Here is a 12,468-nt window from a genome sequence, read left to right on the forward strand (position 1 = left end):
AAAAGAGTTGTAGGTTCATGAAAATGCAATCTTGGACGTGGATATTGAGCCATGCATGAGATCTAGACCTTTTAAGGAGGAAGGAAAAGTGTTAGAGGGTATAGGGACCTTTATAGCCATGCAAAGGCTTAAAGGCTCCAACTTTATGGGATAAGAGGTCCAGAAAGAGTCAGATCTTAAAGTTGAATGGGTGTCTTAACCGTTTAAGACCAAAAAGCAAAGAAAGGCTGAAACTGAGACTTACGTTGGGCGTAACTCTCAATACGCGTAGCGTAAGAGGTTGAGACCCCGATTGTGACTCCCCGGCGTACGCCCCATGTACAGAGAAGGTACGCACCGCGTATTGCCTTCTGTTGACTTTTAGGGTTTTTGTTAACCTTTGGACTTTTGGGTCAAGGATGGGTAAAATGGTCTTTTACCCTTTTGTGGAAATTGTAGAGTGGATTTAATCTAGCCTTTGAGAGCCATTATTTATTTGAGAGTATTGTTATGTGTTTAGGCGGGGGCTAGACCAGTGTGTTCGAGTGTGAGACTATCCGAGATACCCGAGGTGAGTCTTCTCACTATAATGTACCTGGATGGGTCCTATGTGTGACCGGAAGGTCTTATATGCTCTGAGATATATGTGTTATATGCTGATACGTGATATGTGTGTGTTATGTATGCTATGTATGATAAGGACCGGAAGGTCACGGGGTTACGGACCGGAAGGTCGATACGGGTAGGACCGGAAGGTCTACCGGGATTTGGGACGTAAGTCCCCTAAGACACTCGGATAGGAGGGTCCCACAGAGTTATGGTCTGGAAAGGCGTATGTGTTGTGTGTGGTATTTTTGGGAACTCACTAAGCATTTATGCTTACAGTGGATGTGTTGTGTGTTTCAGGTACTAGCGAGGACCGTGGGAAGGCGTCGGCTTGATTTGTACACACACATGAGGAGTTTTACATATTATGATCTTGGTATGTGATGTTATGGATTTGTTATGTGACACAATGACATTTTATAACAATTATGAATGGAAGTGTGTTTTTAAAATGTGAAAAATTGTTTTGAAATTTACGTCGTTACATGCTCTAGTTTTAATCTGATAGTCATTTCCGAAGTTCTATTCAATATATTTTTAAGAACATTATTAGATAGATGTAAGAGAAATTTTGATTGAGTTTTTAAGTATCACATATATTTCTCCTCATTCGACTATGATGCATGAATCTTATCTGCACCTAAAAGTAACTTGTTTGAATCCATTTAGATTAGCACATCCTTCATATTTAATTGACATGAAGAAAATAGTGTATTCATATATGCAAAGGAATGTGATACTTCTTTGAAGACTAAGCGTTAAACAATCTTAAACGAAACAACTATCAGAACTTTGAAGCTATGATACCAATTCTAGGGGACATGAAGACAATGATTTGGTTAGCACTAAGAACAAACATGAAAGATCTATATGCTCAAGATTCATTTTAGAATGATATTACTACTAATACATGATCATATAGGGTCACAAATTCATTATTTATAAGAAGTTGATTCTTGATAATTATTAATAAATCTTTCAATTAAACGGAAATTATTTATGTTATGAAAATAATATTTTTCAATAACAAGTATGATGGTTTATATCATATGGTATGATATATAAAGTTATGTATATTTTTTTGGACTAAAATGATTTTTGTTTTCTAGCTAAATGATCATGGTTTTTATAAAATATAAGAGATGGAAAATTTATAAATATCTTCTTCACTTTAATATGAAAACCCAATTTAGAAGAAAAGAGATTTTTTTTTGTCTTTTTTGCTTATTTAAATGGGCATGTCACGCTTTAGAAACATGACTTGACATAATAATGAAATTGGTCTTAAAGTGTTGACACTCAAATGAGAAAGACTGGGCCAGTAAAGTGCTTAAAGGCTTTCAAGGTTGGACTCTTGTTATACTCATCAACTTCCAACTTCCCAAGAGGATTCAAAGTCTCCAAATATTGTTACTTATTAATCCTTCTGTGGATATATTCAATCTTTATCTTCATGCAAAAGTATTCTTGATGAGAATAAAGTTGTTTTATGTTATTCAAACTTTATAATGCTTACATTGTCAAATTGGTGGTTTTAGAAACCGAACAACAAACCACATCGACTATAAAGTTAAATACTGATGAACGCATTCAATCGAAATATGATAATGTTTGAAACAAAATATGGGTTGTTAATAATTCATCAATATGAAGTAACGAAAAACAAATAAGAAGAAATAAAAGGAACACCAAGATTATGCATTTATATTACAAGAGACCTTACCCTGTATTTATTAAATTGGATCGGCTTAACAATGGTATCGATAGAGAAAAATTATCCTTTATTTAGACATCAATTCCTTAATAAATAAGAAACTTGTGCCTAATGAATATGGATAGATAACTCCAAGAACGAAACTCAAGTACTCTTCCAAACTGCTTGGTCCAAAGTTGAGGAGTCTGAAGCTTACGACTTTGACGCCGATAAGGAAGCAAAACTGTCAAGGCAGATGAGCTGCTAACACAACCTGGACTTTTGGAGGCATATTTCAACATGATTAGTTGGAACTCGAAATTTTGAACTACTTTTATGAATTCATTGTAAAGTTTGCTATTTATGAAAAAGTGTGTATTCTTGTTTCGCATATTCATTTTATCAGCACACTGCTTATTTGTTCTTTCAGTACCGACATCTATACATGAATTTCCAATGATTCTGTTTTGTATATTCATACAAAGTAAAAGTAGAATATGTTTTAAGAACAGAAAATTTAACTGCCTGAAAGTTGAAAGGTAGAGGCGGTGGCATTGGTCGCAATTGATTCCATGGTAGCTAGTTCAATTTCCGCCTGATCGTCAAGAATGGTAGGCAAGATTGGTGCTCTTTCTTGAAGAGATTTTTCACTTAAAAGCATAACCACTTCAGACATTGCAGGTCTAGTTGATGGTGGTTGAGTGCACATCAATGCTATTTTAATGATCTCCACAACATGTTCTACTGCATATTCACTAGGATCTAGTTTCTCATCCATTAAATTCAGATGCATTCCACTCTCATGTAGATCCCATGCCTATCATATACATAACAGCAGAAAAGCTAGGTAGTGAGAAATTCTCACCTAAGGTTAAGGTCTCATTAAATATGGAATAAATCATTGATTGTTTGAGATACCTACATTATTAAAACCATAAATGAAAAGAATGGGTTGAATGAACCAACCCTTAATTATGATATACTTACATGATCAAGAAGATTTTGAGTGACTAATTGGTAGTCAACATCCTTGCATCTCTTTCCACTAATGATTTCTAGGACCACCACACCAAAGCTGTATGTATCAACTTTCTCAGATAATTGCCCATAAATTGCATATTCAGGTGCTACATAACCACTATTCCTGCTAAGATTTAATATGCAATGGTTATTGATAATATATTTTAATCAAATTGAGTTAGTAATTAAGTTATATGTACATTTAAACATACAAAGACCCTGAGCATTTTGTGCTGAGATGAGTCTTATCCTCTGGTAGCAGTCTTATAAGCCCAAAATTTGCTATTTTCGGCTGAAATTCACTATCAAGTAGAATGTTGCTGGTTCTTATATCTGTATGGATGATGGGGACATGATACTGTTCATGTAGATATGAAAGACCCCTTGCTATACCAAAGATTATTTCAAACCTTTGTTTCCAGTTCAGAATCCTTGTTTTCTCACCTATCAAGTATTAACAATAATGTTACGCCAATTGAGATAGTAATAGTTGTAAAATCCAAGCCTTCAAAAGTTAATTGAAGTTTCACAACCCACCAAAAAGGAAATGGTCAAGGCTACCATTTTCCATGTACTCATGGACAAGAAATAATTGTGTGCCTTTTGTACAATATCCAAGAATACGTAGAAGATGCCGCTGGTGTATATTACTTATGATCTTAAGTTTATCATCAAACTGTTTCTTTCCTCTACTAGAGGCCATAAAGGTTTTCTGAATTGCAACTACACAACCATCCATGAGAGTTCCCTGAATCATTTCACCATACACAAATCGTGAATTAGAGGTAATTAATGAGCTTATTATGCTTCCAGATATGTAATCTAATTAGTAGACATTTTACCTTGTATACTTCTACAAACACTCCTCCAAGTTTGTTCTCCTCACTGAAATTATCGGTTGCTGCTTTTAAATCGTTGTAGCTATAACTAGCTGGACCTTGCAGCAATTCGGTTGATCCAGTTGACATATCTAGCAATTGGAAACCAAAAAAATTGAGATGGAATCCATCAGGAAACTTTAAATGTATTATAAAGAGCACTTAAAATATTAGTTAACCAGAAGTTTAAAGAATCAAACAGTAAAATTTTATATGATGTTCTGCTTACCTTGTTTGCATCTACTTGTGTTTTTGGATGTGCCAAGCCATATGTAAACTGCAAATGTGAGTAACAAAAAACTTACGCCACCAACAACTCCCCCAATTAAGGATTTCTTCTTATATGAATCTCCTATAAATCATAGAGATTACAAAAATTCTAACCAAACTGATGAAGGGATGAATAAAAACGATCCAGTAACCTCCTCATTTCATGAAGAATAGAAAGCTCACCATCCCAAAGGAGAGATGTAAGATCAGATGTCTGGTTATGTCCAAAAAGTGGAGTCGCGGAATACCTCATGAAGCATCCATAGTCGATTGCCCAACTAGAAGTTCTCGGAAGACAATCATATAAAGATTTGGATCTCCACTTTAGGCATTGTAGACAAGAACTCCGACTTAGATTTAAATGACACTGAGCAATTCCATACACCATAGCATTACCAACAGTTTCTAATTTCCTTGTAGAAACTGCATACAAGTTCGATGTTCTTGAGGCAGCAATTTGAAGGTCAGATATCAACCTTTCTGCTGTTCTTTGGAACTCTGTTGGTTTGGCCGATGTTTTGTTAACACATAATAGGTTTTGATCCAGTTGATTAAACTCAGTGAAGAAATTATAGTTCTCATATCTACATAAAAACAACTCAAGTTGAATTCTTTCTAGAAAGACCTAGATAAATACCACCACCTAATATGACCACAGGTTCCAAGTTTTTCCATATCAAGAGTTGTAATGTACATTACAAGAAAGTACCAAGTGTGATGACCATGTCTTTTATAGATTGTAATTAGCGATATACAAGTAAGAAGAAGTATGAAAAACATATGCACCTGACATCGCAGTCGTTGTAAAAACCATGAGCACCATTAGAAACCCCACATCTGTTTAGCTGAGTTACACCGTTGTTGAAACAATTCAGACAATCTGGGATGGAAACATATCCTCTGCACCAAGCAAGGCCGTACACTGGCGCACCATTAAGCAAACCACGAGCTGCTGCAAACCTGCTGATGGATAACTGCTGGCGGAGGCTAGAAATGGTGGAGTTAAGGTTGCTCAAGAAGTTCTCTGCGTCAACAGGTCTGTATTGACTACAATAATTTATCGCAATTCTTTCAGGTGACTGTGATGTCATTGGCTCCGCCATGGTTATGAGCACCCCAACGACAATCAGCTGGCGGGGCAGCTGCCATAACAACCGCCGGTGTTCATCTTGTTTCATGGTTGTCTTGCTTTTGCTTTGTTTCTTTTTCTTTTCAGTTTACACCTGTGCTTTGACATTTCTCATTTCTGATTGTCATTTTTGACTAGCGAGTGAAAATCGCTGTCATGAAAGAATATTTGTATCGTTTCGCGCACGACATTATTAAGCAGTCGTGAACTAGATAGTCTGCTATGTGAGGCCCTATACATTTTAAGAAATATGATACCAGTAAAACAATACCTACAAATTATATTTTATGAAATACGATAAAAAAAAAACAATAATTAGAAATTATATTTCAGTTAATATAATCTTCAAATCAATATTTATTTTGTTAATTTATAAATTTTTTAGCCAAAACATGAAATTATTATAATTAATATATTAAAATATATTTTCTATTAGTTTACAAATATAAAAAGTAATAAATAAATGAAAATTAATAAATTTTTATTTAATATAATATTAATTTAGTGTCATTGACTTATCAAATATTATTTTATACAAAATCAAGTTTTCTTTATATAAAAAAATATAAACAAAGACACGACAAACATGTCCTTCAACTTCAATGGTGTTGAAATTAACCGTTATATCTATATTTATATTAAATGAATATGATTTAAGATATTATTTATTTTTTATCATATTCATTTGAAATTTTTATCATTTCAACTTATATTAATTAATTAAAGTGTTTTCCTATATAAAAGTACATTATTTTTATGTTTGGTTATTGATGTTTATATTTTTATACTAAAAATGTCATGTTTTAATTTATAGATCCTTAATCTATCACGACTTAACCATTACACACACAAGCACTCAACATGATCGAGTATAATATAGTTGCGCTAAATAAGGGGTTGACCTCACGGGGAGTGAATATGACTAAAAACATACTAAATTACCTGAAACGAAAAAAAATAAAAATTAAGGGGGGGGGGGGGGGGGGGGGGGTTAAACTTATCCTTTAAACTACTACTCCGGATTATTGAACAACAAAAGAAGTAAAATGAAAAAAGTAAGATTAAAGTACTTCTACCTAGAATTCGAATCCCTTTTTCGTATGGTGATTTGTTGATAGGGCGATGAGTTTATAAACTGAGTAGTGAATAGATAAGGCGGTTAGCAATTAAGATTTATGTAACGCCCTGTTCCGAATCGTTTTCTTAATTTGGGACTGTAACCTGAAGATAGGTTATCATAAGGCTTAGGACCTTTGGAAAAGAGAGATCTAGACCCATTAAGGTATAGATAACATAATTGATGTGATTTGGGAGTTTGGGTTGTGCCTTGGAGCCAAGGGGTATATCGGTAAAGTGGATGTTCGAGCTCTTTATGAATTTTGGATTTTCGTTCAGAATGCTTTGAGGTAAGGATAAGTTGATAAATGTGTGGAGCTTCTTGCCACCTTTCTGTGGATATAAATGTTGGGTTATGAGAAAAACATCAATCCTATGGTGCACATGCAAACCCTAAAGCTTTTGATCTTGTTTTTTCTAATTATACATGCAATAATCTTCCAAAGCTTACAAACCCTAGATCTAGGATTTTCTAATTGTACATGAAACAATCTTCCAATGCTCCTAGTGTGCTGCAAGTGCTTAACCCTGCTTAGTCCCTTCGTAAGGGGATCTGTTGGGTTTTCTTATGAGGATACCCTCTTTACTACGACGAGTCCCTCTTCTACCCGATGTCTAATGAAATGATATTTTCTGTCAATATGCCTGGATATTCCATGATCCCTCGGTTCCTTGGTTCAGCAAACTGCACCTTTGTTATTGTAGAAAATCTCCATAGGCTCCTTTATGGCTGGTAAAACTCCTAGGTGTCCAATGAAGATCTTTAGCCATATTGCTTCCTTTGATGCTTCGATCACAACTATGTACTCTGATTCGCATGTTGAATCAGCTACGGTCTCCTAATTGGAACTTTTCCAAGTCACTGCTCCTCCATTCAGGGTAAAGACCCAGCCCGACTGAGAGTAGAAATTATCTCGGTCGGTCTTAAAACTGGCGTTACTATACCCTCGCACTCTCAAGTCATCACTCCCACCGAGGATAAGGAACCATCCCTTAGTCCTTCCTAGGTACTTACTAATATTTTTCACCGCGGTCCAATGTGCTCTACAGGGTTCCCTTGATATCTTCTGACCATGCTCATAGCGAAGGCCACATCAGGGCGAGTACACGTCATGACATACATGATTGAGCCAACTGCGGAAGCATAAGGTACTCTACTCATTTCTGCTATCTTGGCTTTGCTATTCGGGCTTTGAGTCTTACTCAATATGGTATTGCTTTGGACCGATAACTCCCCTTTCTTGAAATTTTCCTTGCTAAAACGTTTTAACACTTTATCCAAGTAAGTACTCTAACTAAGTCCTATTATTCTTTTACTCCTATTTCTCAATATCCTTGTCTCAATAATATAAGCAACTTCTCCAAGGTCCTTCATAGTGAAGCACTTCCCAAACTAGGACTTAACCTCCTGCAGGGCTGCGACGTTGTTTCCTATGTGTAGTATGTCATCCTGATACAATATGAGAAAGCTAACTATACTCCCACTGGCTTTGACATATACACATGACTCATCCTCGCTTCTTGAGAAACCAAACTCTTTGAATTTCTCATCGAAACAAAGATTCCATCTGCAAGATGCTTGTTTCAATCCATAAACGGATTTCTCAAGCTTACACACTCTATTAGGGTGTTCTACATTGACAAAACCCTCTAGATGACTCATGTAAACATCCTCAGCCAACTTCCCATTAAGGAAAGCAGTTCTGACATCCATATTCCATATTTCATAGTCATGAAATGCAGTTATTGCTAGCATAACCCTTATAGACTTAATCTTCGAAACTGGTGAGAAGGTTTCATCATAGTCAACTCCGCGAGTTTGAGTAAAGCCCTTTGCAATCAATCGCGCCTTATACGTGTGTACTCTCTCATTTATGTCAGTCTTCTTCTTGAAGATCCATATGCACACGACCATCTTACGGCCTGACATATTGTCAACCAAGTTACAAATTTGATGTTCATACATGGACTGAATCTCGCTGTCCATAGCTCTTTCCATTTCGCAGACTCCGGGCCTGCCATGGCTTCCTTGTAGTTGTTAGGTTAATCCAAATTTATTAGTGTACTATCACCAATAAGCACATCACCCTCAACAATTATATGGAAACCATATAATACGGGTGGAACACTAACTCTACTGGAACGTCTAAGAGGAAAGGACTCATCAATTGGTTCAACAGGAGTTTCATCCTCGGGTTGAGCGGCAGTGTATGAGGTTCCTGCATCGTTTGATTCTTGAATCTCTTCAAGATCAATTTGCCTCCCATTGTCCACTTGACATATAAGTTCTCACTCTCGGAAAACCCCTATCCTCGCAGTGAAGACAACATTGTCACTCGGTCTATAGAAGAGATATTCAAAGGATTTCTGCAGATAGCTGATGAAATTACACCACTCACTACGAGGCTCGAGCTTGTCGTGAGTCTCTCGAAAGCTGCGCAACCCCAAACCTTGATATGTGCCAACGAGGGAGCTTTCCCTGTCCACATCTCGTGAGGTGTTTTGGCGACCTTCTTAGTGACGTAACGAAGCTCGACTCATCATGGAACGAACCATGTCCAAAAAGATTCGATTGTGCCGCTCAACCACACCATTCAACTGCGGTGTCCTAGGTAGCATAAATTGCGAAACAATTATGCATTCCTTGAGGTAGTCGTGGAATTCAATACTAAGGTACTCACTTCCTCGATCGGATCGAAGCATCTTAATTTTCCTGCCCAGCTGATTCTCCACTTCTTGTTTAAACTCTTTGAACTTTTCAAGGTTTATGAGTTGTGCTTGATTAAGTAGATATACCTATATCTGCTATAATCATTAGTGAAAGTCACATAGAAGCGGTTTGCACCCCTTGTGGTGGATCTAAAGGGCCCACATTGGTATGTATGAGATCCAATAAACCCTCACCCCTTTCACAAGTACCAGTGCAGAGTGACTTTGTCATCTTTCTATGTAAACAAGACTCCCACGTGTCATCGTCCCTAAGGTCGAATGACTGCAACACTCCATCCTTTTGGAGTTGGGCTATGCTCTTCTTGTTGACATGTCCAAGACGACAATGCCACAAGCATGCTTTATCCAAACCATTGGAAGAATCCATATGCAACACATCATTTCCTAAGTTGTCTACAACCATCACAGTTTCATACATTCCATTACAAGGAAATGCTTCAAAATAAAACTTGATTATACAAACCATGAAAAGAAATAATGTTTCGTGTCATTTTTGATGAGTAGGAACAATTATTCAAATCTAAACCTAACCCACTACTAAGAACTAAATAGTAAACTAATAAGCACTAAAGAGTAAACTCCAATCTATGGCCAGCTCCTCATCGAAGTTAACATTCAACTTCAACAAGTGGTCCACATATCTCTACATTTTCTGCAAGTGGTTCGTGATGGACTCTCCATCCTTCATTTTGGTAGTGATCATCACAATGATGATCTCATACCATTCCTGCCTTGCACTTTGATGGTACATTTCCCTCAAATCTTGGTACATCTCGTATGGATAGTAGTTATCGTAGGATTTTTGGAGATCATCAGTCATTGTTGCAAGCATGATGGAATGAACCTTCGTAGCATCTCACTCATGAGTTTCGTATGCATCAATTTCTTCAGGAGTGGCAATGTTCACGTTAACCTCCTTCAGCTCCTTGTCGAGAACATAATTGTTGTCCTCGTAGCAGGTGAGCATGCGAATGTTGCGGATCCAATCATTAAATTTGGACCCATCGAAGATCACTCTCCCACACAAGTTCATGAGTGAGAATGAGTCGGAAGGGGTCGAGCCAGAAAAGTTGTTGTTGTTCAAAGTAGACATCTGAAATAGAAAAGGAACAAAGTTTGGATTAGATAAGAATCCCCAATTAAACACCCAAATGAGAAATTAGGGCTAGGACCCAACACAATTATTTACAATTCAGAAGAGTGATGTCGTAATCTAATTGCAAATAATTTGAAGGTAGGTAAATGATGATTTACCAATTTCCATCATGAAAAATGAAAAAGACAATTAAGTTTTTAATGAATTGAAATTCCTAGATTCTTTTGAGATTCATTGAACTTTTCAATAGCATGTTTAAATCTCGATATGCCCTTCAAGTTTGTGACCGGGATACCAACGATCACAAACAAGGTGTGAATAACCATGCAAATGTACTTGGTGCTCTCAATGTCTTTTACCACTTAATCAATGTGCCGATTAACCTGACACGCTCCATTGATCTATGATAAACATCGAGCACCCTTTGCCACCATTGGTAGTCCCAAATTAGTATATTGTCACACCCCCAAACCAGAACGGCAGAAACGTTCGGAGGCGAAGGATGTCATGTTCAGTATCATAACAATGCACAATAGTAAAACAAACAACATCATCCATTTCATTAATAATATAGTTAATAGAAGTGTGTTCTAAGTAAAGTTGTAAGACACCAAAAATATGTAATAAAAATAAATACACTGTCTTCTCAAAACGTGGTCATTTTTACCTGTCTACTGGTGACCTAAGAATACAAGTTATTTTGAAATAGTAGATCAGCATTAAAGCTGGTGAGTTCATAAGTATTTTTGTTGCAAATGTTTGCATTAATTTGATGAAAATGTTTGTAAGTGTTTTGATATAAATGTTTGTAAGTGTTTTGATGTAAAGGTTTGTAAGTTTATTGATGGAAAGGTTTGTATACTTCCTAGAAAATCCTATATTTTCTACTAAAATGGAAAGTAGTCTTCTACCAAGACCCGACTATTTTGAATGTTTGTTCTCTTGTAAAAATGAATGTTTTCCCAAGTTTATGAATATCTTTACTAGAAAATAGTTTGCATTACTCGATGTAAGAATATCACTATATGAATGTAATCGGAAAAATGAAGATGTACAGTAGTATTATACTCCCTCCGTCCCAAATTGATAGTTCACTTTTGAGTTTTGAAGTATTTTTTCTTCAACTTTGACCTTAAATATTTTTATTTGTGTTGCATATTACTTGATAAAATTTATAACAATGAAAAAACATTTAGAATACAATCCATTCATATATTTTGCATCAAGTATTATCTACCAAAAACAAAAATATTTAAGGTCAAAGTTAAAGAAAAAAGACTTCAAAAGTCAAAAGTAGACTATCAATTTGGGACAGAGGTAGTATAAAATAACTTCTGAAGTACTAACTACCTTAAAACCAATTAGTTAAATTAAGGTAAAATGTGATGAGGTTATAACCATCCTTGATTGACTAGTATAAAATACAATGTTCTAAAGACATCGAAATGGTATGACATTTGTCACACGTAGACCTGCAAGTCCCATTGTAGATAGCAACAAGGTGTAGGATGGTCAATCCCGTATAGATCTATACAAAATATCACGCTCTCCCTCCAGGAGACTCTGGTTACAAAACGTGACACAACTAGTATATTGCTATGCCATGAAATAGTGGCTCACATTATTGTTATCTTGTTCTTATTATAGAATATATGTTCTTTCTGTTCATGTTATAGTATGTGCGTTCCTTTCTGTTCTAGTTATAGTATGTTCCTTCATGTTCTAGTTATAGTATGTTCCTTCCTATTCGAGTTACATTATGTATGAACTGACTCATGTAAGTTTCACTGATCTAGAAGTAGTAGGTAGTAATCCTCTAAACTATGCCTATTATAGTTTACTAGTATGATTGTTTGAACTGTTATTGATTGTAGAAAAGACTCAATTACTAACCATAAGCAACTGAGTTAAGAATGAACCTTAAAAATGGATTTAATATTCACATATGTAT

At 35.8% G+C, this 12,468-nt stretch overlaps 1 protein-coding gene across 3 annotated transcripts; it reads right to left on the reverse strand.

The window, feature by feature from the left end:
* Positions 1-2,266: 2,266 nt before the first annotated feature.
* On the reverse strand, positions 2,267-5,750 carry LOC145038995 (cysteine-rich receptor-like protein kinase 2). Of its 3 annotated transcripts, none has more exons than XM_078987170.1 (8): positions 5,233-5,750; positions 4,630-5,030; positions 4,406-4,453; positions 4,141-4,268; positions 3,836-4,046; positions 3,511-3,742; positions 3,266-3,425; positions 2,267-3,095 (listed from the first exon to the last, which is right to left on the reverse strand). In XM_078987170.1, the coding sequence occupies exons 1-8, from the start codon at positions 5,622-5,624 to the stop codon at positions 2,796-2,798; spliced, it is 1,872 nt and encodes a 623-aa protein (XP_078843296.1). In that variant the 5' UTR covers positions 5,625-5,750; the 3' UTR covers positions 2,267-2,795. The 3 variants fall into 3 exon arrangements, with proteins under 3 accessions (XP_078843296.1, XP_078843295.1, XP_078843294.1); XM_078987169.1 differs by having other exon boundaries at positions 3,266-3,422; positions 4,406-4,528; XM_078987168.1 differs by having other exon boundaries at positions 4,406-4,528.
* Positions 5,751-12,468: the final 6,718 nt, after the last annotated feature.

This window comes from Lactuca saligna, chromosome 4 (assembly GCF_052625555.1).
Source record: "Lactuca saligna cultivar CGN05327 chromosome 4, ASM5262555v1, whole genome shotgun sequence".
Classification (NCBI taxonomy): Eukaryota; Viridiplantae; Streptophyta; class Magnoliopsida; order Asterales; family Asteraceae; genus Lactuca; species Lactuca saligna.

What these genes read in the sequence shown, in the direction of transcription:
- LOC145038995 (XM_078987168.1), bottom strand. Translation starts at nt 5,624, where the DNA reads ATGAAACAAGATGAACACCGGCGGTTGTTATGGCAGCTGCCCCGCCAG. An exon ending in TACAACGACTGCGATGTCAG is followed by an intron (nt 5,031 to 5,232) that starts GTGCATATGTTT and finishes GTTTTTATGTAG; the next exon opens with ATATGAGAACTATAATTTCT. An exon ending in TGTTTGTAGAAGTATACAAG is followed by an intron (nt 4,047 to 4,140) that starts GTAAAATGTCTA and finishes GAAATGATTCAG; the next exon opens with GGAACTCTCATGGATGGTTG.